The sequence below is a fragment of the Sphaeramia orbicularis genome, unplaced genomic scaffold (assembly GCF_902148855.1).
Source record: "Sphaeramia orbicularis unplaced genomic scaffold, fSphaOr1.1, whole genome shotgun sequence".
In the NCBI taxonomy this organism is placed as follows: Eukaryota; Metazoa; Chordata; class Actinopteri; order Kurtiformes; family Apogonidae; genus Sphaeramia; species Sphaeramia orbicularis.
In genome coordinates, this window is record NW_021941472.1 from 17,932 (window position 1) to 42,264 (window position 24,333).

General features: G+C 42.5%; 1 protein-coding gene across 1 annotated transcript in view; it reads left to right on the plus strand.

Annotated features, from left to right (window-relative positions):
* Nucleotides 1–730: 730 nt before the first annotated feature.
* The window catches only part of LOC115415926 (retinal guanylyl cyclase 2-like), a gene marked incomplete at its 3' end in the record, with an annotated part of 29,060 nt that continues 5,457 nt past the window's right edge, over nt 731–24,333 (plus strand). Inside the window, exons 1-17 of the mRNA XM_030129609.1 lie at nt 731–816; nt 3,168–3,409; nt 4,213–4,443; nt 7,167–7,322; nt 7,668–7,810; nt 8,965–9,120; nt 11,766–11,915; nt 13,007–13,226; nt 13,340–13,415; nt 13,792–13,876; nt 14,527–14,643; nt 15,085–15,168; nt 16,661–16,837; nt 18,534–18,687; nt 19,766–19,909; nt 20,388–20,536; nt 22,013–22,176. Coding sequence (XP_029985469.1) covers nt 3,169–3,409; nt 4,213–4,443; nt 7,167–7,322; nt 7,668–7,810; nt 8,965–9,120; nt 11,766–11,915; nt 13,007–13,226; nt 13,340–13,415; nt 13,792–13,876; nt 14,527–14,643; nt 15,085–15,168; nt 16,661–16,837; nt 18,534–18,687; nt 19,766–19,909; nt 20,388–20,536; nt 22,013–22,176 — 2,447 coding nt within the window. The remainder of the gene's footprint in view (nt 817–3,167; nt 3,410–4,212; nt 4,444–7,166; nt 7,323–7,667; nt 7,811–8,964; nt 9,121–11,765; nt 11,916–13,006; nt 13,227–13,339; nt 13,416–13,791; nt 13,877–14,526; nt 14,644–15,084; nt 15,169–16,660; nt 16,838–18,533; nt 18,688–19,765; nt 19,910–20,387; nt 20,537–22,012; nt 22,177–24,333) is intronic.

A 24,333-nucleotide genomic window follows, 5' to 3' on the forward strand; every position in this document is an offset into this window, starting at 1 on the left:
CTCCAGGTGAAGCCAAACCTTTTCCTGGATTCAAACAAGATTAAAGTTAATCCTCCTGTCGCCGTGTGAACGAACGGAAGATAGAAAGAAAGAAAGAAAGAAGGAAAGAAAGCACCTTCTACTGAGGAGGAGGTCTGTGAAGGAGGTCTACTGAGGAGGAGGTCTGTGAAGGAGGAGGTCTGCAGAAGGAGGACTACTGAAGGAGGTCTACAGAAGGAGGTCTACAGAAGGACTGCTGAAGGAGGTCTACAGAAGGTGGTCTACTGAAGTAGGTCTACTGTGGAGGGGGTCTTCAGAAGGAGGACTACTGAAGGAGGAGGTCTAATGAAGGAGGACTACTGAAGGAGGACTGCAGAAGGAGGTCTACTGAAGGAGGGCTACAGAAGGACTACAGGAGGAGGTCTACTGAAGGAGGTCTACAGAAGCAGGTCTACTGAAGGAGATCTACAGAAGGAGGTTAACAGGTCTACTGAGAAGGAGGTCTTCTGAAGGACGTCTACAGAAGGTCTACAGACAGAGGACTGCCAAAGGAGGTCTACAGAAGGTGGTCTACTGAAGGAGGTCTGTGAAGGACATCTACTGAGGAGGAGGTCTGCAGAAGGAGGACTACTGAAGGAGGTCTGTAGAAGGACTGCAGAAGGAGGTCTACTGAAGGAGGTCTACTGAGAAGGTCTACAGAAGGAGGTCTACAGAAGGATTGGTGAAGGAGGTCTACTGAAGGACGTCTACAGAAGGAGGTCTACTGAAGGGGATTTACTGAAGGAGGTCTACATCTGAAGTTTGTTTTTCTTTGAGCACATGAACGTCTGAAAAAAGGTAAAAGAAGATCAATTAATTTATTTTATTTAGAAACAATAGAAAAATAATGGAAACATTTAAAGACAGTTCCATAGTTTGGTCTGTGAGAACAGTTCTGTAAGAATGGTTCTGCAAGAACAGTTCAGTTTGAGGTGAAGTCACTGAGTTGGGACTAAATTGTGGTTCTAGTTTGGTTCTAGTTTAGTTCTAGTTTGGTTCTAGTTGGGTTCCAGTATGGTTCTAGTTTAGTTCCAGTATGGTTCTGAGGTCAGACTGGATCAGGAGGGTTAGTCCACAGTCTAGAGTTAGTACATGTGTGAGATGGGAAAGGACTGGAACACAGAGGGACTGTTTTTACATGTTACCATAGTAACCACCAGTCCCACAGAGGGGACTGTTTGTACACGTTACCATAGTAACCACCAGTCCCACAGAGGGACTGTATTTACATGTTACCATAGTAACCACCAGTCCCACAGAGGGACTGTTTTCACACATTACCATAGGAACCACCAGTCCCACAGAGGGACTATTTTCATGTTACCATAGTAACCACCAGTTCCACAGAGGGACTGTTTTCACATGTTGCCATAGGAACCACCAGTCCCACAGAGGGACTGTTTGTACACGTTACCATAGTAACCACCAGTCCCACAGAGGGACTGTTTGTACACGTTACCATAGTAACCACCAGTTCCACAGAGGGACTGTTTTCACATGTTGCCATAGGAACCACCAGTCCCACAGAGGGACTGTTTTCACACATTACCATAGGAACCACCAGTCCCACAGAGGGACTGTTTGTACACGTTACCATAGTAACCACCAGTCCCACAGAGGGACTGTTTGTACACGTTACCATAGTAACCACCAGTCCCACAGAGGGACTGCTTGCACACGTTACAACAGTGTTGGTGGTGCACTGCTTTCCCCTCCTGAGGCGTCGGACGGTTTGCCAGAATTTCCTTGAGGCCGACCGATAGTCCTTCTCCATGGCCTACCCAAACTCTACCCAGACCTGAGTTTTTGCCTTCACAACCGCTCGGGCTGTGGTGCACCTGGCCCACGGGTACCCATCAGCTGCCTCTGGAGTCCCACGAGCCAACCAGGCTCCATCAGACTCCTTCTTCAGCTTGACGGCATCCCTTACTTCCAGGGTCCACCACCGGGTTTGGGGATCGCTGCCACGACAGGCACTGGAGACCCTGCAGCTACAGCTCTGAGCAGCAAAACACGCGGTTGGAGGTCTGATGTCACGACGACGAAGTGGATCATGGACCTCCGGCCTAGGGTGTCCTGGTGCCACGTGCACTTCTGGACATCCCTGTGTTGGAACTTGGTGTTTGTTATGGACAAACTGTGACGAGCACAGAAGTCCAATAACAGAACACCACTGGGGTTCAGATCACCCCCCTCCAGGTCTCGCTGTTGTTGCCTATGTGGGCATTGAAGTCACCCAGGAGAACATTGGAGTCCCCAGTCTGAGCCCCGTCCAGTACCCCTCCCAGGGACTCCAAGAAGGCCTGGTATGCTGCACTGCCGTTGGGCCCGTAGGCCCAGACAACAGTGAGGCACCTGTCCCCAACCTGAAGGCGCAGGGACGCCACCCTCTGGTTCACCGGGGTGAACTCCAACACATGACGGCTGAGCTGAGGGGCTCTGACCACGCCCACGCCAGAGAAGTGGAGAGTCTAGCCCCTCTGGAGGGGTTGGGTTCCAGAACCCCAGCTGTGTGTGGCAGTGAACCCCACTAGATCTAGATGGTATCTCTCAACCTCCCTCACAAGCACTGGCCCCTACCCCCCAGCAAAGTGACATTCCATGTCCCAAGAGCTGGACTCTGTGTCCGGGGAACAGGTCGTCCAGCCCCCTGCCATCAACTGACACCAATCCACAATGCACCCAACCCCTACAGCTCCCTCTGTGTGTGGTGAGTCCATCGGAGGGTGGGCCCACGTCGTTCTTTTAGGCCAGGCCCAGCCACCAGGCACTCGCATACGAGCCCCAACCCTGGGCCTGGCTCCAGGGTGGGGCCCAGGCTCCAGAGTGGGGCCTGGCTCCAGGGTGGGGCTGTGGCTCCAGAGTGGGGCCAGGCTCCAGGGTGGGGCTGTGGCTCCAGAGTGGGGCCAGGCTCCAGGGTGGGGCCCTGGCTGCAATGTTGCATTCTTTAGCTGTTTCTTGTTCATGGGGTCTTCTGATCTGCTCTGAGTCTGGCCCGTCACCCAGGACCTGTTTGTCATGGGAGACCCCACCAGGGGAGACCCTACCAGCGGCATAAACCCCAGACCACAGAGCTCCTGGGGTCATGGGAGCGCTCAGGTGTCAGTTCCAGGGGCAGTTGTGTCACATGTTTTCCGTTTGTTCTGCAGGATGCGACTTCCAGGCTGGTTCTTAGGGGCGTGTCTCTGCTGTCTATCCGTCACATGGGTACAGACCACCACCTTTAAGCTGGCTCTGGTTGGTCCGTGGTCATGTGACCCAGTGTTCTCACGGGCGATGTCATCAGCTGCGGCCAACCTAGCATTGTCACGGTTACGGAGCGACAGTAGCCTGAGCCGAGGGTTCTGGTACGACGTCAAACTACTGGACGAGGACTGCTCCACCTCCAAAGGTCTGTCAACCAATCAGATCCCAGAGGTGAAGCCTGATGACCTCATGAGTCTGACCTTTAACTGCCATGTTTCAGCTTTCTGTCATGTTTCAGCTTTATCTGTCATGTTTCAGTTATCTGTCATGTTTCATCTTTATCTGTCATGTTTCAGCTTTATCTGTCATGTTTCAGAGTTATGTCATGTTTCAGCTTTATCTGTTGTTTCAGTTTTACCTGTCATGTTTCAACTTTATCTGTCATGTTTCAGAGTTATGTCATGTTTCAGCTTTATCTGTTGTTTCAGTTTTATCTGTCATGTTTCAACTTTATCTGTCGTGTTTCAGAGTTATCTGTCATGTTTCAGCTTTATCTATCATGTGTCAGCTTTATCTGTCGTGTTTCAGAGTTATCTGTCGTGTTTCAGCTTTATCTGCCGTGTTTCAGCTTTATCTGTCGTGTTTCAGCTTTATCTGCCGTGTTTCAGCTTTATCTGTCCTGTTTCAGCTTTATCTGTCCTGTTTCAGCTTTATCTGCCGTGTTTCAGCTTTATCTGTCGTGTTTCAGCTTTATCTGCCGTGTTTCAGCTTTATCTGTCCTGTTTCAGCTTTATCTGTTGTGTTTCAGCTTTATCTGCTGTGTTTCAGCTTTATCTGTCGTGTTTCAGCTTTATCTGCTGTGTTTCAGCTTTATCTGTCCTGTTTCAGCATTATCTGTCCTGTTTCAGCTTTATCTGCCGTGTTTCAGCTTTATCTGCTGTGTTTCAGCTTTATCTGTCCTGTTTCAGCTTTATCTGTCCTGTTTCAGCTTTATCTGTTGTGTTTCAGCTTTGTTAGAGCTGTCAGACGTGGAGGGTTATGGACATGCCTACATTGGCCCCTTTAACCCCGCTCTCTGCCATGCTGCTTCTTTACTGGCTGAGCACTGGGAGGCGGGGCTTGCGTCCCCAGGATGCCTGGATTCCAACTGGCCCAATCTGCCACCCATCACTCCACCCAGTCGGGTCTTATTCAACGTGCTGCGATTTTTCCGCTGGGCGCACGTTGGCGTTATCTCAGGTCAGTCACATGACCCCAGTCTGCGTTATCTCAGGTCAGTCACATGACATCAGTCTGCGTTATCTGAGTCACATGACACCAGTCTGCGTTATCTCAGGTCAGTCACATGACATCAGTCTGCGTTATCTGAGTCACATGACACCAGTCTGCGTTATCTCAGGTCAGTCACATGACATCAGTCTGCGTTATCTGAGTCACATGACACCAGTCTGCGTTATCTCAGGTCAGTCACATGACATCAGTCTGCGTTATCTGAGTCACATGACACCAGTCTGCATTATCTCAGGTCAGTCACATGACACCGGTCTGCGTTATCTCAGGTCAGTCAGTCACATGACACCATTCTACGCTATCTGAGTCACATGACACCAGTCTGTGTTATCTCAGGTCAGTCACATGACACCAGTCTGTGTTATCTCAGGTCAGTCACATGACACCAGTCTGCGTTATCTCAGGTCAGTCAGTCACATGACACCATTCTACGCTATCTGAGTCACATGACACCAGTCTGTGTTATCTGAGTCACATGACACCAGTCTGTGTTATCTCAGGTCAGTCACATGACACCAGTCTGCGTTATCTCAGGTCAGTCAGTCACATGACACCATTCTACGCTATCTGAGTCACATGACACCAGTCTGTGTTATCTCAGGTCAGTCACATGACACCATTCTACGCTATCTGAGTCACATGACACCAGTCTGCCATATCTCAGGTCAGTCACATCACACTAGTCTGCGTTGCCACAGGTCAGTCACATGACACCAGTCTGCGTTATCTCAGGTCAGTCACATGACCCCAGTCTGGACCCTAGACTGAAAACCCTTTGGTTTATTCTTGGTGTTAGTGCAGGGTCAAGGTTAGGGTTAGTTTTGTCAGGGCTGGCTTTTGAAGTTGATGTTAAAACTGTTGAACTGGAAAAAATCCAACAATGACAGCGATTCCAGTTGAATGGACTGAGAAGGGTGGAGTTGAACCCACAACCCACCGTGGTGCCCTGGTGGAGTTGAACCCACAACCCACTGTGGTGCCCTCCGTCATCAGCATGAGGGTAAAGACACTGGCAATGAGGTCTAAAGCCATGACATTTCACTCATTCATTCATTTCAGAACATTTCAAACATTCGTTCATTCATTCATTCATTCATTCATGTGTTCATTCATTTGTTCATTCATTCATGTGTTCATTCATTTGTTCATTCCTTCATTCATTCCTTCATTTGTTTATTCATTTATTTGTTCATTCTTTCATTCATTTGTTCATTCATTTGTTCATTCCTTCATTCGTTCATTCATTCAATCGTTTGTTCATTCATTTGTTCATTCATTCATGTGTTCATTTGTTCATTCTGTCACTTTCAATTCAAACATTCGTTTGTTCATTCATTCATGTTCATTCGTTTGTTTATTTGTTCTTTTGTTCATTCCGTCATTCATTCATTCATTGAAGCATTCATTCATTCACTCTTTCATTCACTTGTTCATTCATTCATTGATATGTTCATTTGTTCATTCTGTCATTCATTTGTTCAAACATTCATTTGTTCATTCATTTGTTCGTTTGTTCATTTGTTCATTTATTCTTTCGTCCGTTCTAAAGCCATGACATTTCACTCATTCATTCATTTCAGAACATTTCAAACATTCGTTCATTCATTCATTCATTCATTCAGTTATTCCTGCGTTCATTCATTCAGTCATTTGTTCACTCATTCATTTGCTCATTCATTTGTTTATTCGTTCATTAATTCATTCATAAGTGCATTCATTAATTCATTCGTTCATTGATTCGTTCGTTCATTCATTCGTTTGTTCATTCATTCATTCGTTCAGTTAATTTGTTTGTTCATTCAGTCATTCATTTATTCAATCATTCATTTATTCATTCGTTCACTCATTCGTTCATTCATTCATTCGCTCACTCATTCATTCAATCATTCATTTGTTCATTCATTTGTTCGGTTGTTCATTCATTCGTTTGTTCATTCATTTGTTCAGTTTTTCATTCATTCGTCCATTCATTCAGTCCTTCATTTGTTCAGTTTTTCATTCATTCGTCCATTCATTCAGTCCTTCATTTGTTCAGTCGTTCGTTAATTCATTCGTCCATTCATTCATTCATTTGTTTGTTCGTGCGTTCGTTCGTGCGTTCGTTCCTTCATTCGTTCGTTCATTTGTTCATTTATGAATTCATTCGTATGCTCGTTCATTGATTTGTTTGTTCATTCATTCATTCAGTCATCCGTTTATTTAGTCATCCGTTCATTCAGTCATTTGTTTGATTCGTTCATTCATTTGTTTATTCATTTGTTTGTTCATTCATTCGTTCATTCATTTGTTCATTCAGTCATACGTTCATTCAGTCATTCATTCGTGCATTTGTTCGTTCATTCATTCATTCGCCCATTTGTTCATTCATTCATTCGTTCATTAAGTAATTTGTTCATTCGTTTGTTCATTAATTTGTTCATTCATTTGGTCATGTATTCATTCATACGTTCATTTATTCATTAATTTGTTTATTCATTCATTATTTGTTCATTCATTCATTCGTTCATTCATTCGTCTGTTTATTCATTCGTTCGTTCATTCATTTCATTTGTTTGTTCGTTCATTCATTCATTCATTCACTCATTCATTCCTTTGTTCATTCATCCATTCGTTCATTTGTCTGTTCGTTCATCCATTCATTCATTCATTCATTCATCTCTCCTTTCTTTCAGCTCCATCAGACCTATGGCAGAACACTGGACAGGAAGTGGCCTCTTCCCTCCAGGCTCTGGGGCTGCCCATTGGTCCAGTGGTTACCATGGAAACCAGGAGTCAGGTTGGAGCCCAGGGGGCACTCAAAGCCATCAGAGAGGCAGACAAGGTCAAAGGTCAGAGTTTAACCTTAACCCAACAGAGAGGCAGACAAGGTCAAAGGTCAGAGTTTAACTCGAACCCTAACCCTGAGCCCTAGTCTACTATTTTGGGTTCATATATGTCGTCTGAAACTGAATGAATTAATTAATGAATGAAAGAATGAAATCTTGGTTTGGAACATGTAGAAGGTGAATTCAAAAGAAAAATCAACCAACAAAAAATAAGTACTGGTTCATAAATGAATGATAAGCAAACAAACAACTAAATAAATAAATAATAATACTGCGCTGCAGAAGTGCCTGAACTGAACCCATAGTGCCATCCCAGACTGAACACACATCTGCTGTTTTCTGCCCTAGTGGTCATCATGTGTATGAGCTCCGCTCTGATTGGTGGAGAGGATCAGAGGGAGCTCCTATTGGCTGCTCTGGACATGGGGATGGTGTCGGACGGATATGTGTTCATTCCCTATGATGCTCTGCTCTACGCCATGCCCTACCAGGTCACTTATCCCTAACCCTACCAGGTCACCTAACCAGGTCACCTAGCTCTAACCCTAACCAGGTCACCTAACCCTACCAGGTCACCTAACCCTAACCCTATCAGGTCACCTAACTGTAACCCATGCCCTACCAGGTCACCTAACCCATGTCCTACCAGTTCAGTCCTAACCCTAACCCATGCCCTACCAGGTCACCTAACCCCAAACTATGCCCTACAAGGTCAGTCCTAACTCTAACGCATGCCCTACCAGGTCACCTAACCCTAACCCATGCCCTACAAGGTCAGTCCAAACTCTAACGCATGCCCTACCAGGTCACCTAACCCTAACCCATGCCCTACCAGGTCAGTTCTAACCCTAACCCATGCCCTACGAGGTCACCTAACATTAACCCTAACCCATGCCCTACCAGTCACCTAAGCCGGTCACTTGACCCTAACCCTAACCCATGCCCTACCAGGTCACCTAACCCTAACCCATGCCCTGCCAGGTCACCTAACATTAACCCTAACCCATGCCCTACCAGTCACCTAAGCCGGTCACTTGACCCTAACCCTAACCCATGCCCTACCAGGTCACCTAACCCTAACCCATGCCCTGCCAGGTCAGTCCTAACCCTAACCCACGCTCTACCAGGTCACCTAACCCTAACCCATGTCCTACCAGGTCACCTAACCCATGCCCTACCAGATCAGTCCTAACCCTAACCAGGTCACCTGATCCTAATCCTAACTCATGCCCTACCAGGTCACCTAACCCTAACCCTAACCAGGTCACCTAACCCTTACCTTAACCAGGTCACCTGACCCTAACCCATGTCCTACCAGGTCACCTAACCCTAACCCATGTCCTACCAGGTCACCTAACCCACGCCCTACCAGATCAGTCCTAACCCTAACCAGGTCACCTAACCTTTACCCTAACCAGGTCATCTGACCCTAACCCATGTCCTACCAGGTCACCTAATCCTAACCCATGTCCTACCAGGTCAGTCCTAACCCTAACCCATGTCCTACCAGGTCACCTAACCCTGACCGTGTCACCTGACCCTAACCCATGCCCTACCAGAACACTTCTCCTTAATCCAAATCTGATCACTACCCTTGCAGGTCAGGCACCTTTTAAACTCCTCACCCTCTGCTCTAACCAATCAGGACACAGCCTTCCCTCAGCTGACCAATAGCACCAGGCTCCGCCACGCCTACAGCTCCGTCCTGACGGTTACCATGGCGTCCGACCGAAGTTTCTACGAAGCTTTTAGAGAAGCTCAGCTGAGCCGAGAAATCCGATCAGCCGTGTCTGTCACTGAGGTAGATGACACGTGACAAACAAACACACCAACAAACAAATATACAAACAAACAAAACAAACAAACTCACAAGCAAACCAAACAAACAAAAAAACAATCAACCAAACAAACAATCTATTAATTTCATATAAACAACAACGTAACCACTGGGTAATTAACAATGGGTTAACATTTGTACAACAATTGAAAAACACATGAACAACATATGAGAAAAATGTGAACATATGAACAAGACATGAACAATGTATGAACACGTGCAACATATGTACAACATATGAATATCATGAACAATATATGAAAAATGTATGAACACATGAAAAACGTGAACATATAAACAACATGAAAAGCACATGAACAACATATGAAAAACATATGAACAACATATGAAAAACACATGAACAGCATATGAAAAACACATGAACAACATATGAAAAACATGAAACACATGAAAAACAAACACATGAACAACATATGAAAGACAGGAACAACATATGAACAACTTGAAAAACACATGAAAAACAAACAACACATGAGAAACACATGAAAAACAAACAACACATGAAAAACAAATGAACAACAGATGAAAAACATGAAAAACATGGACATCACATGAAAAACAAATTAACATAAGAAAAACACTTGAATAACATGAACAACATATGAACAAGACATTAAAAATATATGAACAACACATGAAAAACATGAAAAACATGAACATACGGACAACATATGAACAACTCATGAAAAACATATGAACTACATATGAAAAATATATGAAAGACACATGAACAACATATAAACATGAAAAACACTTGAACAACATATGAAAAACACAAGAACAACATAAACAACATATGAACAACATATGAAAAACATTAACCACATGAAAAACACATGAACAACATAAAAACATGAAAAATTTATGAAAGACACATGAACAACATATAAACAACATAAAAAACACAAGAACAACATATGAACAACACATGAACGTATAAAAATCATGAAGAAAATATTAAAAACAAATGAATAACATAAACAACATATGAACAACATGTGAAAAACACCTGAACAACTCTGATAACATGAAAAACAAATGAAAAACACATGAACAACTTGAACAGCATATGAAAATGAAAAACACATGAACAACATATGAAAAATACGAAAAATATACGAAAAACACATGAACAACATAAACAACATATGAACAACATGAAAAACACATGAACAACATGAAAAACTTATGCAAGACACATGAACAATGTATAAACATGAAAAACTCATGAACAACATATGAAAAACAAATGAACATGAAAAGCATGAAAACCACATGAACAACATGAAAAACAAATGAAAAACACATGAACAACATAAACAACATATGAACAACATGAAAAACACATGAACAACATGAAAAACTTATGAAAGACACATGAACAACGTATAAACATGAAAAACTCATGAACAACATATGAAAAACAAATGAACATGAAAAGCATGAAAAACACATGAACAACATGAAAAACAAATGAAAAACATATGAACAACATATAAACAACATATGAACAACATATGAAAAACACATTACCTTATGAAAAACAAATGGAAAACACATGAACAAGGTATGGAAAATACATGAAAAACACATGAACATATGAAAAACACAAACATGAAAAACTTATGAAAAACATGAAAAACTCATGAACAAGGTCTGAAAAACACATTAACAACATATGAAAAACACATGAACAACATGAAAAACACATGAACAAGATATGTAAAACACATGAAAAACATGAAAATCAAATGAAAAACACATGGAATACACATGAACAACACATGTACAACATATGCACTACATACAGAAAACACATGAAAAACACATGTAAAACATGAATAACACATGAGCAAAATATGAAAAACACTTGAACACCATATGAAAAACATATGGAAAGTACATGAACAACATGAAAAACTCATGAAGAACATATGAAGAACACATGTAAACCACATGAACAATATATGTAAAACATGAAAAACACATGAACAAAATATGTAAAACACATGAATAACATGAACAACATATGAAAAACTTGAAAAACAATTAAAACTTAACATATGAACAACATGTACTGAGCAAAAATATAAATGCAACACTTTTGTTATTGTACCATTTTTCATGAAAACTGTACATCCAGTCCGTATTTGGTGTGACCTCTATTTTGTTCAGTCCATATTTGGTCTGACCTCCATTTTGTTAAGTCCATATTTGGTCTGACCTCCATTTTGTTCAGTCCATATTTGGTCTGACCTCCATTTTTTTAAGTCCATATTTGGTCTGACCTCCATTTTGTTCAGTCCATATTTGGTCTGACCTCCATTTTGTTCAGTCCATATTTGGTCTGACCTCCTCCACTCTCTCACATGCAACATGAGGATGTATTCAAGTACACGTATGTTTTTACTGTTTGACTTTATGTGAACCAACACTTGGTTGTACTGACGGACTTGGGTCGGTACCATTGAAGTGACCGTATTCGGTCCCCATCCCACTGATCTGTAAAAACCAACATGTTATAAAAAGACTAAAAATGGACAGATGTGAGTATTTATTGAATCTTTTTTTTTTAATTTTCTCCTCAGGTGTCCCCACTGTTTGGTACCATCTATAACATGGTGTACTTCGTTGCTAAGGCAGTGGAGGAGCGTCGTCAGGCAGGGGGCGGGCGCTGGGTGACGGGTGAACAGCTTGTTCAATCAGATGGAGGCTTTGATTTCCAAGGTTTCAACCAGGTCAGATGAATTTACAATGAAAACACCTTCCAAAAATATGGTTTCAACCCAAAACAGTGATGATTAGGAAGGAAAAATGAAGAGCTTGCAGAATAAAGATGCAGATTTATGCAGTTTAATCTTCTATCTGTTCTACACAAATATAAAGGCTGTTATTTTGGAAGGTCCTGTTCTACCCAAATATGAAGGCTTTTATTTTGAAAAGTCCTGTTCTACACAAATAGTAAGGCTTTTATTTTGGAAGGTCCTTCTGGACACAAGTATAAAGGCTTTTATTTTGGAAGGTCCTGTTATACACAAATATAAAAGCTTTTGTTTTGGAAGGTCCTGTTATACACAAATATAAAGGCTTTCCTTTTGGAGAGTCCTGTTTTACACCAATATAAAAGCTTTTGTAATGGAAGGTCCTGGTATACACAAATATGAAAGCTTTTATTTTGGAAGGTCCTGCTATACACAAATATAAAAGCTTTTGTTTTGGAAGGTCCTGTTGAGTCTGACATCTGGTTTCCTGGTTTCCAGTCCTACTTTTAAGTAAAAGAAAATAATAGTTTCATATTTAAAACAACTTGGACTCAGTTGTCCATATTTGGACTCACTGCTGTCAGACCAGATCCCACATCAGTAGGTCTTTTTTTTTCCTCTTTAAGCACATTAGTAGTAATATTTTTTTAATGTAAATCTAGCTGTAACATAATGTTAATTAATTAATCAATTAATTATTTAAATACAATATGCAGGGGAACAAACACTTCAAATAATAAAATAAACTGTTTCCTACTTTGAGAAATTGTGATGTTTGGAAATATGAAATTTGTAAACATTCATTACATTTGTTGATGGAAAAGCTTCGCCTGTCCAATTATCATTTATCTTTTTTTTTTTTAAATTAGTTTTATTTTTATTTTGGATGTATACTAATCCCTTGCGTATCTGGCCAATTATAATTTATCATTTTCATTTTTTAATTATTTGTTTTAGTTTAGATGTGTACTAATCGCTTATGTATCTGTTCAATTATAATTTATCATTATCGTTATTTTAATTATTATTTTTATTTTAGGTGTATACTAATGCCTTGTGTATGTCAGGTGCTGTATGGGGGTCCAGGGGGGCGTGGCCTTCAGTCCAGGTATGTGGTTCTGAGCGCTGACGCAGACAGACTGGTCCCAACGCACACGCTCGCACCCACGCACACACACGGGACGCTAGGAGGGCTCCGCCCACTGGGCCGACTATTCCTGTTCCCTGGAGGAAGACCGCCCACCAACAGCTTCTGCTGGTTCGATCCGGATCAGGCCTGTACTGGAGGTGTGTTCAGGGACCTGCAGGGAGGTGGGAAATATCAGCCTCAGCTTCTCAGTCTGGATCCAACTGTGTTTGTGTGTGTGTGTGTGTGTGTGTGTGTGTGTGTTGGCCTGTAGGTGTGGACTCCAGCTCACTGTTGTTCCTGTTCCTGGGACTGGGTTCACTATTGGCATTGTTCATCTGCTGGAGCAGGTACACTAACCCTGACCTTTCACCCTAACCCTGACCTTTAACCCTAACCCTGACCTTTAAGACCAACCCTGACCTTTAAGACTAACCCTGACCTTTAACCCTAACCCTAACCCTGACCTTTAATCTTAACCCTGATCTGTATCCCTGACCCTGACCTTTAACCCTGACCCTGACTTTTAATCCTAACTCTGGTCTTTAATCCTAACCCAGATCTTTAACCCTAACTCTGACCTTTAACCCTAACCGCTGACCTTTAATCTGGCCAAAGCGGATAAAATCAGCAGCTGATAAAATTGGTGTAAATGTGACCAATAATATGAACAGCTGATCACAGGTGAACAGAGCCCATTATTGATCAGAGTTTTTGTCCAAACAGGAAGTATAGAAGAGGATCCAACCTGAGCAAACTGATTCTGAGTCTGGACGACATCGTCTTCATCGACACCAGCGTCAGCAGGAAGGTCCGAACAACCCCAACCCACCTACTAACCCTAACCCTAACCTATTAACCCTAACCTAGGAAGGTCAGAACAACCCTAACCCTCACCCACTTACTAACCCAAACCCAGGAAGATCCAAACAACCCCAACCCACCTACTAACCCTAACCTACTAACCCTAACCCTAATCCAAGTACCCACCGGGTAACCTTAACCCAGGAAGGTCCGAGCAACCCCAACCCTAACCCTAAACCACCTTCTAACCCTAATCCAAGTACCCGCCGACTAACCTTAACCCTAACCACCGACTAATCCTAACCCTAATCCCAACCCAGGAAGATCCGAACAACCCCGAACCCTTACCCTAACCCAAGTACCCACCGACTAACCTTAACCCTAACCCAGGAAGGTCCCAACAACCCCAACTCTAACCCACCTACTAACCCTAACCCCAACCTATTAACCCTAAGCCAGGAAGGTCAGAACAACCCTAACCCAAGTACCCACCTACTAACCCTAACCCTAACTCAGGAAGGTCCAAACAGCCCTGAATCCTTACTCTAATCCAAGTACCCACCGACTAACCCTAACCCTACTAACCCTAACCCTGACTACTTGTTTTAGGGTTAGGGTTGGTCCAGTTTTGTTTGTATTGATGTTTTTTTTCTGCAGAAGCTAAACGATGAGTCCATCATGAGGAGTCTTCTAGAAATAAAAACCCCTCTCAAGTCCATCGCACGAAGTTATATCCTGACCACGCCCCAGAGCTCTAACATCGGCATTCTAGAGGTACATCCCTAACCCCAACCCATTCTGGAGGTACAGCCCTGACCCTAACCCTAACCCTGGAGGTACAGCTCTAACCCTAACGCTGGAGGTGCAACCCTAACCCATTCTGGAGGTACAGCCCTAACTCTAACCCTAACCCTGGAGGTACAGCCCTAACCCTAATCCTAATCCTGGAGGTACAGCCCTAACCCTAACCCTGGAGGTTCAACCCGAACCCAAACCCTGGAAGTACAGCCCTAACCCTAACCCTAGAGGTACAGCTGTGTGGAACCCTAACCCTAGAAGTTCCATCCTGACTACACTACAGAGTTCCAACAGAGGCATTCTGAAGGTACAGCTGAGACCCACATGAATGAAAGAGTTAGGTTCAGGACCAGGATCCACAACCTGAACCTGGTCCTGGTCCTGGTCCTGACTCTGCTGTGCTTGTCTTGTTTCCAGGGCGACTGGGTTTGGCTGAAGAAGATCAACACAACACAGACGATAACAAGTGTCAATCAAAGTACACAGAACCTGTTCAGCCAGGTAAACAACACTGGAAAAAAACACTGTAAACAAACAACACTGGAAAAAAACACTGGACACACTGGAAACAACACTGGAAACAACACTGGGAACAAACAACACTGGGAATAACACTGGAAACAAACATCACTGTAAACAACACTGGAAAAGAAACACTGGAAACAACACTGGCCAACAAACAGCACTGGAAACAACATTGGAAACAAACAGCACTGGAAACAACACTGGTAACAAACAACACTGTAAACAACACTGGAAATAAACAACACTGGAAACAACATTGGAAACAAACAACTCTGGAAACAACACTGGTAACAAACAACACTAGTAGCTAACAACACTGGTAACAAACAACACTGGTAACAAACAACACTGAAAACACCATAAATAACACTGGAAACAAACAACACTGTAGGGATGTAATGATATAAAAATGTCATGTCACAGTTATTGTGACCAAAAATAGTGTGGTTATCTTTATTATTGTGGTTTTGTTGAAATGTGCTAAATGTGCTGACCCATTGATAACCCATAGATGGCCCATTGATGGCCCATGGATGACCCATTGATAACCCATTATTGACCAATTATTGACCCATTGATGACTCACTGATGACCCATTGATGGCCTATTGATGACCCATATTGACCCATTGATGGCCCATTGATGGCCCATTTATGACCCATGATTGACCCATTGATGGCCCATTGATGACCCATTATTGACCCATTGATGACCCATAATTGACCCATTGATGACACATTATTGACCCATTGATGGCCCATTGATGGCCCATTGATGGCCCATTTATGACCCATGATTGACCCATTGATGGCCCATTGATGACCCATTATTGACCCATTGATGACCCATAATTGACCCATTGATGGCCCATTTATGACCCATGATTGACCCATTGATGGCCCATTGATGACCCATTATTGACCCATTGATGACCCATAATTGACCCATTGATGACACATTATTGACCCATTGATGGCCCATTGATGACCCATCGATGGCCTATTGATGACCCATTATTGACCCATTGATGACCCATTGATGACCCATTATTGACCCATTGATGACCCATAATTGACCCATTGATGACACATTATTGACCCATTGGTGGCCCATTGATGACCCATCGATGGCCTATTGATGACCCATTATTGACCCATTGATGACCCATCGATGGCCTATTGATGACCCATTGATGGCCCATTGATGACTCATTATTGACCCATTGATGGCCCATTATTGATCCATTATTGACCCATTGATGACCCATTGGTGAGCCATTGATAGCCCTTTGATGACCCATTATTGATACATTGATGCCCCATTATTGATCCATTATTGACCCATTGATGACCCATTGGTGGCCCATTGATGGCCCATTGATGACCCATTGGTGGCCCATTGATGGCCCATTGATGACCCACTGATGGCCCATTAATGCCCATGTTGACAGTTTGTATTTCCTGTTCAGCTGCGGGAGATGCGACATGAGAACATGAACCTGTACTTGGGCATGTTCCTGGACTCGGGGATCTTCGCTCTGGTGGTGGAACACTGTCCTCGAGGCAGCCTGGCCGACCTGTTGGCCGACGGCAACATGAGGCTGGACTGGATGTTCAAGTCTTCCCTGCTCATGGACCTGATCAAGGTAAACATGTCAACTCTGAAAACACGGAACCCTAACCCTAACTCTGAACACATGTAGCCCTAACCCCTAACCCTAACTCTGAAAACATCTAACCCTAACCCTAACTCTGAAAACATCTAACTCTAACTGTAACTCTGAAAACACGGAACCCTAACCCTGAAAACATCTGGAACATCCCATTGAAGGACAGAACCACTGCTTTTCAAAAGCATCAGAAGTAATCCCATAATAGTCACACAATAGACCCTCCCTACCCTGCACCCCCACAGCACCCCCTCCTACCTTTGTCATGTTTCATCTATTTCATGGATCATTAACAGACAAGTGTGTGTTCCATTAATAATCTGTGTCAGTTTCATTAATAGTAAGTCTGTGTCTGTTTCATTAACAGTCTGTCTGTTTCATTAATAGTCTGTGTCCTTCATTAACAGTCTGTGTCTGCTTCATTAATAGTCACTCTGTGCCAGTTTCAGTAATAGTCAGTCTGTCTGTTTCATTAACAGTCTGTATCTGTTTCATTAATAGTCTGCATCTGTTTCATTAAGTCTGTTTCATTAACAGTCAGTCTGTGTCTGGTCTGTTTCATTAGTAGTCTGCGTCTGTTTCATAAAGTCTCTCTGTTTCATTAATAGTCAATCTGTGTCTTTCATTAACAGTCTGTGTCTGTTTCATTAATAGTCAGTCTGTGCCTGTTTCATTAGCAATCAGTCTGTGTCTGTTTCATTAACAGTCAGTCTGTCTGTTTCATTAGCAGTCAGTGTCTGTTTCATTAACAGTCTGTGTCTGTTTCATTAGCAGTCAGTCTGTGTCTGTTTCATTAACAGTCAGTCTATCTGTTTCATTAGCAGTCAGTGTCTGTTTCATTAACAGTCTGTGTCTGTTTCATTAATAGTTAGTCTGTGTCTGTTTCATTAACAGTCTGTGTCTGTTTCATTAACAGTCAGTCTGTGTCTGTTTCATTAACAGTCTGCGTCTGTTTCATTAACAGTCTGTGCCTGTTTCATTAGCAATCAGTCTGTGTCTGTTTCATTAACAGTCAGTCTGTCTGTTTCATTAGCAGTCAGTGTCTGTTTCATTAACAGTCTGTGTCTGTTTCATTAATAGTTAGTCTGTGTCTGTTTCATTAACAGTCAGTCTGTGTCTGTTTCATTAACAGTCTGCGTCTGTTTCATTAATAGTCTGACTGTTTCATTAACAGTCAGTCTGTCTGTTTCATTAATAGCGTGTCTGTTTCATTAACAGTCTGTGTCTGTTTCATTAATAGTCTGTTTCATTAACAGTCTGCGTCTGTTTCATTAATAGTCAGTCTGTGTCTGTTTCATTAACAGTCTGTGTGTTTCATTAACAGTCTGTGTGTTTCATTAACAGTCAGTTTGTGTCTGTTTCATTAATAGTCAGTTTGTCTGTTTCATTAACAGTCTGTGTGTTTCATTAACAGTCAGTTTGTGTCTGTTTAATTAATAGTCAGTTTGTCTGTTTCATTAACAGTCTGTGTCTGTTTCATTAACAGTCAGTTTGTGTCTGTTTCATTAACAGTCAGTTTGTGTCTGTTTAATTAATAGTCAGTTTGTCTGTTTCATTAACAGTCTGTGTCTGTTTCATTAACAGTCAGTTTGTGTCTGTTTCATTAACAGTCAGTTTGTGTCTGTTTAATAGTCAGTTTGTCTGTTTCATTAACAGTCTGTGTCTGTTTTAGGGAATGAAGTATCTTCATCTTCGTGGTCTGAGTCATGGTCGTTTAAAGTCCACTAACTGTCTTGTTGATGGACGTTTTGTCCTGAAAATCACTGACTACGGACTTCCCATGATCCTTCACTGTCAGAACCTCAGCCTGCTTGAAGACCCTCAAGGTAACATCTGGGACACATCTGCTTTGTTCCTATCATAAAAAGATAAACACGGAGATTCTGTAGGAAACGACCATCAAATTACATTAAAAACAATGGAACAGAACAAAAGGCTGACAGAAGTAAACAACCATCAAATTACATTAAAAACAATGGAACAGAACAAAAGGCTGACAGAAGTAAACGACCATCAAATTAGATTAAAAACAATGGAACAGAACAAAAGGCTGACAGAAGTAAACGACCATCAAATTACATTAAAAACAATGGAACAGAACAAAAGGCTGACAGAAGTAAAGTACCATTAAATTAGAGTAAGAACAATGGAACAGAACAAAAGGGTGACAGATGAAGTCCAGGGTGAGTGAAGAAAGTTTAAACATAGCATGTGGAGTCAACCAGTTCCATCTGTTTTTTAAACGAGGAAAACTGGGATAGGGTTAGGAAGAGAGCGAGGGGGAGAGAGAGAGAGAAAGAGAGAGGAAGAGGAGTTCATAATAATAATGATGATAACAATAATAATAATAATAATAATAATAATAATAATAAGAATAATAATAATAATAATCTAAACCAGTTCCATCTGTGTTAGTATACAGTAAACACTCCCAGTTCTGGGGTAAATGGATCCTCTTCTACCTGTTTGAAGATGTTGAAGTTTTTTTCAGCCCTGATGAGTGATTTTCTGAACACATGTGGAGTTGACCAAGTGTGTTTGTTGCCAGAGTTGCTGTGGACAGAGCTGAACCTGTGTGTTTATCGTCAGAGTTGCTGTGGGCAGTTGACCCAGTGTGTTTGTTGCCAGAGTTGCTGTGGACAGAGTTGACCCAGTGTGCTTGTTGCCAGAGTTGCTGTGGACAGAGTTGCTGTGTGTTTGTTGCTAGAGTTGCTGTAGACAGTTGACCCAATGTGTTTGTTGTCAGAGTTGCTGTGGACAGTTGACCCAGTGTGTTTGTTGCCAGAGTTGCTGTGGACAGTTGACCGAGTGTGTTTGTTGCCAGAGTTGTTGTGGACAATTGACCTAGTGTGTTTGTATTCATAGTTGCTGTGGACAGAGTTGACCCAGTGTGTTTGTTGCCAGAGTTGCTGTGGACAGCTCCAGAACTCCTCAGGAATCCCATCAGAGGCGGGTCCTTCAGTGGAGACGTCTTCAGCTTTTCCATCATCATACAGGAAGTGATCTCACGAACTTTACCGTACGCCATGATGGACATGCCTGGACATGGTGAGTCTGTGTGTGTGTGTGTGTGTTAGCATTAGCGTTAGCATCCACCAGTGGAAACCAGTGAGTCCACAGACAGCAGATCACACACAGCCCATCTTCAGCCTTAATTCACTGGGAAAAGCCTCTGGTCAAACTCCTCCCCCTGGAGGATGAACCGTGGAATGCATGTATCTAATTGTATACATCCGGTTTTTCTAGACAAAAAATATCACTCTGATTATCTGTAATATATGAGGGTTAGCTGGGTGTGGTCCTTCTATATATTGTAAATATGAGTTTGTTCTTTCAGATTCTGGAGCGTCTGAAACATATAACTTGTATATTTGATTTTTCAAACATATCTAACTTCTATATTTGTTTTTTCAAACATATCTAACTTCTATATTTGTTCTTTGAAACCTATGTAACTTCTACATTTGTTCTTTCAAACAAATATAACTTCTACATTTATATATAACTTCTATATTTATTCTTTCAGAGATCCTGGAGCGTCTCAAACATCCTCCTCCTCTGTTCAGACCAGTAGTTTCAGTGGATGAAGCTCCCTCTGAGTGTTTAACTCTGATGAACGACTGTTGGAATGAAGATCCAAGTAAAAGGCCCAGTTTTGACGACATTTTCAAACAGGTACGTCTGACAACTACCATCTGACCCTAACCCTAACCCTTTCATGTGTGTCCTAACCCTAACCCTTTCATGTGTGTCCCAGCCCTAACCCATTCATGTGTGTCTTAACCCATTCATGTGTGTCCTAACCCATTCATGTGTCCTAACCCTAACCCATTCATGTGTTCTAACCTTAGCCCTAACCCATTCATGTGTGTCCTAACCCATTCATATGTGTCCTAACCCTAACCCATTCATGTGTGTCCGAACCCATTCATATGTGTCCTAACCCTAACCCATTCATGTGTGTCCTAACCATTCATGTGTGTCCTAACCCTAACCCATTCATGTGTGTCTCAACCCTAACCCATTCATGTGTGTCTTAACCCATTCATGTGTGTCCTAACTCATCCATGTGTGTCCTAACCCATTCATGTGTGTCCTAACCCTAACCCTTTCATGTGTGTCCTAACCCATTCATGTGTGTCCTAACCCTATCTCTTTCATGTGTGTCCGAACCCTAACCCATTCATGTGTCCTAACCCGTTCATGTGTGTCCTAACCCTAATCCATTCATGTGTGTCCTAACCCTAACCCATTCATGTGTGTCCTAACCCTATCTCTTTCATGTGTGTCCGAACCCTAACCCATTCATGTGTCCTAACCCGTTCATGTGTGTCCTAACCCTAACCCATTCATGTGTGTCCTAACCCTAACACATTCATGTTTGTCCTAACCCTAATCCTTTCATGTGTGTCCTAACCCTATCTCTTTCATGTGTGTCTTAACCCATTCATGTGTGTCCTAACCCATTCATATGTGTCCTAACCCTAACCTGGTTGAGGAGGTTCAATAACTGACATCAAAAAGTGTCGTGGATCATGAAACATAGAAACTGTGTCAAGGTGATAAATTCAATTGGGGGGGGGGGGGGGGGGGGGCGTTGCGGTCCATGATTGTTAGAGCGTTGCAAAGTGAAACTGACGACACTTTCCTATTTCTCTAAGTCTCTGGGCCCACCCCGCTGCTGAATGGGCCCACCCCACTGTGGAATGGGCCCACCCCACAGCTGAATGGGCTCCCCGGGAATGCTGGCCCACATGAATGTGTCATGCTGATTCCACCTTAATGGTGCCCCAGCCCCTCAGATTAAAGTTTCAAAGACTAGGGTTAGAGGAATGACTAAAGCATCTTAAGTGTCACTTTGCACGACAGTATGGTCTGTATGTAGTCATTATGAGGTTAGGGTTAGGGCGTATGAACTTGTCTGTAAATCATTTGGGGATAAATTAATATATATGGGCGAACACACCCGCTCATGGACCGATGCAGATCCAAGTGAAAACACAAATACCAGGTGATGATGTATCAGTTGATCATGACAACAAACAGGTTTGTGTCTCATGATCAGGTTCCACTGCTTTTGCCTCAGCTGGTTTTATATTATTACCATTATTGTGTGGGTGCGTCTGTTTATTTACTTGTTTATTTTTTCAGTTTCGGGGCATCAACAGAGGGAAGAGGGCAAACATCATTGACTCGATGTTGCGGATGCTGGAGCAGTATAGCTGCAACCTGGAGGATCTGATACGAGAACGAACCGACGAACTGGAGGTGGAAAGAAACAAGACCGAAAAGCTGATTGGACAACTGCTGCCAAAGTAAGACATATGACAATAGAAAAACCAGGAGGCACCTAACCCTGACCCTAACCCTGACCCTGACCCAGGCTGATGAATCTATGTTTTCAAATTCAGTAGTTTTAGTTCATGTCTATGAGGTTTTCTCTGGTCAGGGATGGATCTGTCAGACTGGTTGTTAGAGATGGGATATATACAAAATCTACAATAATATGGTCAATGTAGATTTGACGGTCTGCCCATGGGGGTGGGGGGGCAGAGGGGGGGGTCCAGTGGAAACAGGTTGGAAGGTGGAGCATTTGGTGTCAGATCTACTGTAGAGGAATAGAAGCTGGCAGTGGGACGTTGAAAGCATGTTAGGTTTCACTTTCTTTGTTTTTTTTTTTTTTTATGGGCTCAGCTGGCTGACAGGCAGCTGTCTGTACCGACAAGGCAGCAGCCGACACCAACTGTACTCCCAGTCATCATTATCCATTTTTTTGACACCTTAGCTTGTGTATCCTGTTTTATTTGGACATTTTACCAGGGTATATCTCACACTACTATTTTTTTTTTTTCTACTTGTCTTGTCCAGCGTCCTAACAGCAGAATGGTAGTCTGGTTTCTCCCGGTGCTAAACAAATTTGCTTTGCCAAGGGTAACTTCATAAAGTATATGAAGCGCCCTTTGATTTTCTACTGTGTTTATTATGAGTTTTGTTGAACCACATTTCGATGCCGTTAGGTTTCACTTTCATTTCACCCAGCGTTAGTTATGGATAGCACACCCATGTATACAACTACTGCCCCCCCCTCGCATATTTTGCATTTTAAAAACAAACAAGAGCTGTTGTTTTGAAACGCTGTGTCTACAGTGAACCCTCACAGTTCGCGGTCTCAGCAATCGCGGTCTCAGTACATCGCGGAGGTTTCAAAAATATTCCCACTCGTACTCCTGCTCGCTTACCTCCTCCTCCTGCAGCCTGTACGCCTCCGCCAGCCTCTCCTACTCTTTCGGAAGGGGAGTTGGTGGACGATCCATCTCCTCTGCCCATATTAATAGCTGACGAGGAGGCGTCCTCAGGAGAGCAGTAAAGCTCTCCCTCAGCACCTGTGCAGGTATCACATTCCATACTTCACACCTGCACAGGCAATCCATCATCTTCATTACCATCGATCATCAAGAATCATCGTCATCATCAAGATCTTCGTCAGCCACGCACAGAGGAGAGATCGTCAAAGTGAGTGTACATTCCGTAGATTTTGCGTACGCGCGTACATGTACATATACTGTGTGGTACTCCACATCGCGGTTTTTCACCATTCACGGGGGGGTCACAGCCCCCATTAACCGCGAAGTGTGAGTGTTCACTGTAGGGCTGCACGATTTTGGCAAAAAAAAAAAAATCCAGATTTTTTCCTCTAAAAACTCAATTTTCGATTTTGATTTTGATTTTTGGGTAAAACTACAAAAGACAACAGAAGTCAGCATGTCGTTTTCGTGAGCAGCCCACAATGCAAGGCACTGCTCTGACCTCAAATCTGTGATGGGATCACATGTTGAACCCACAGAAGTTTATTTTTTCTTAATTAAATCTTTATTGAATGAAGTAGAGTATACAAACAATGTATACAGCAAGAAAATAACAGAAGTTTGCCAGGAGGAATACACTATAATACAATGTCCAAATCAGAGCAAATACTTATGTTTTCTATAGCCTTTTTGTTTCCAGATTTATCCAACAGCATTAAATAAAGTTCAAGATCTTTCAAAAAATAAATAATATTTAATTTTGTGTTACAGAACTTACATTTGTGAATGAAAAATTTAGCAAGTAAGAGGACTAAATTAATTATTTAAAATTTTATATATATATATATATATATATATATATATATATATATATATATATATATATGTGTGTGTGTGTGTGTGTTGTTGTTTTTTTTTTTATTTATTTTTTTTTTTTTCCTGGGTATCTGGGCCCACAGAAGTGATACCAATGTAAGTCAGTGACAGGCATCAGTCGTGCGTGCGTAGACCAGGTTAATATAAGTGATCCACATGCGGTTCTATTTAAACTGAGGGATCCGTGCGTGGAATAGACTGACCCAGGACACACTGGAGGGATTCTATCCTGGAGCTGGTGGATGTGTGTGGGCACAGGGCTGTGTGGGCTCCTCTGCTGAGGCTGATGAC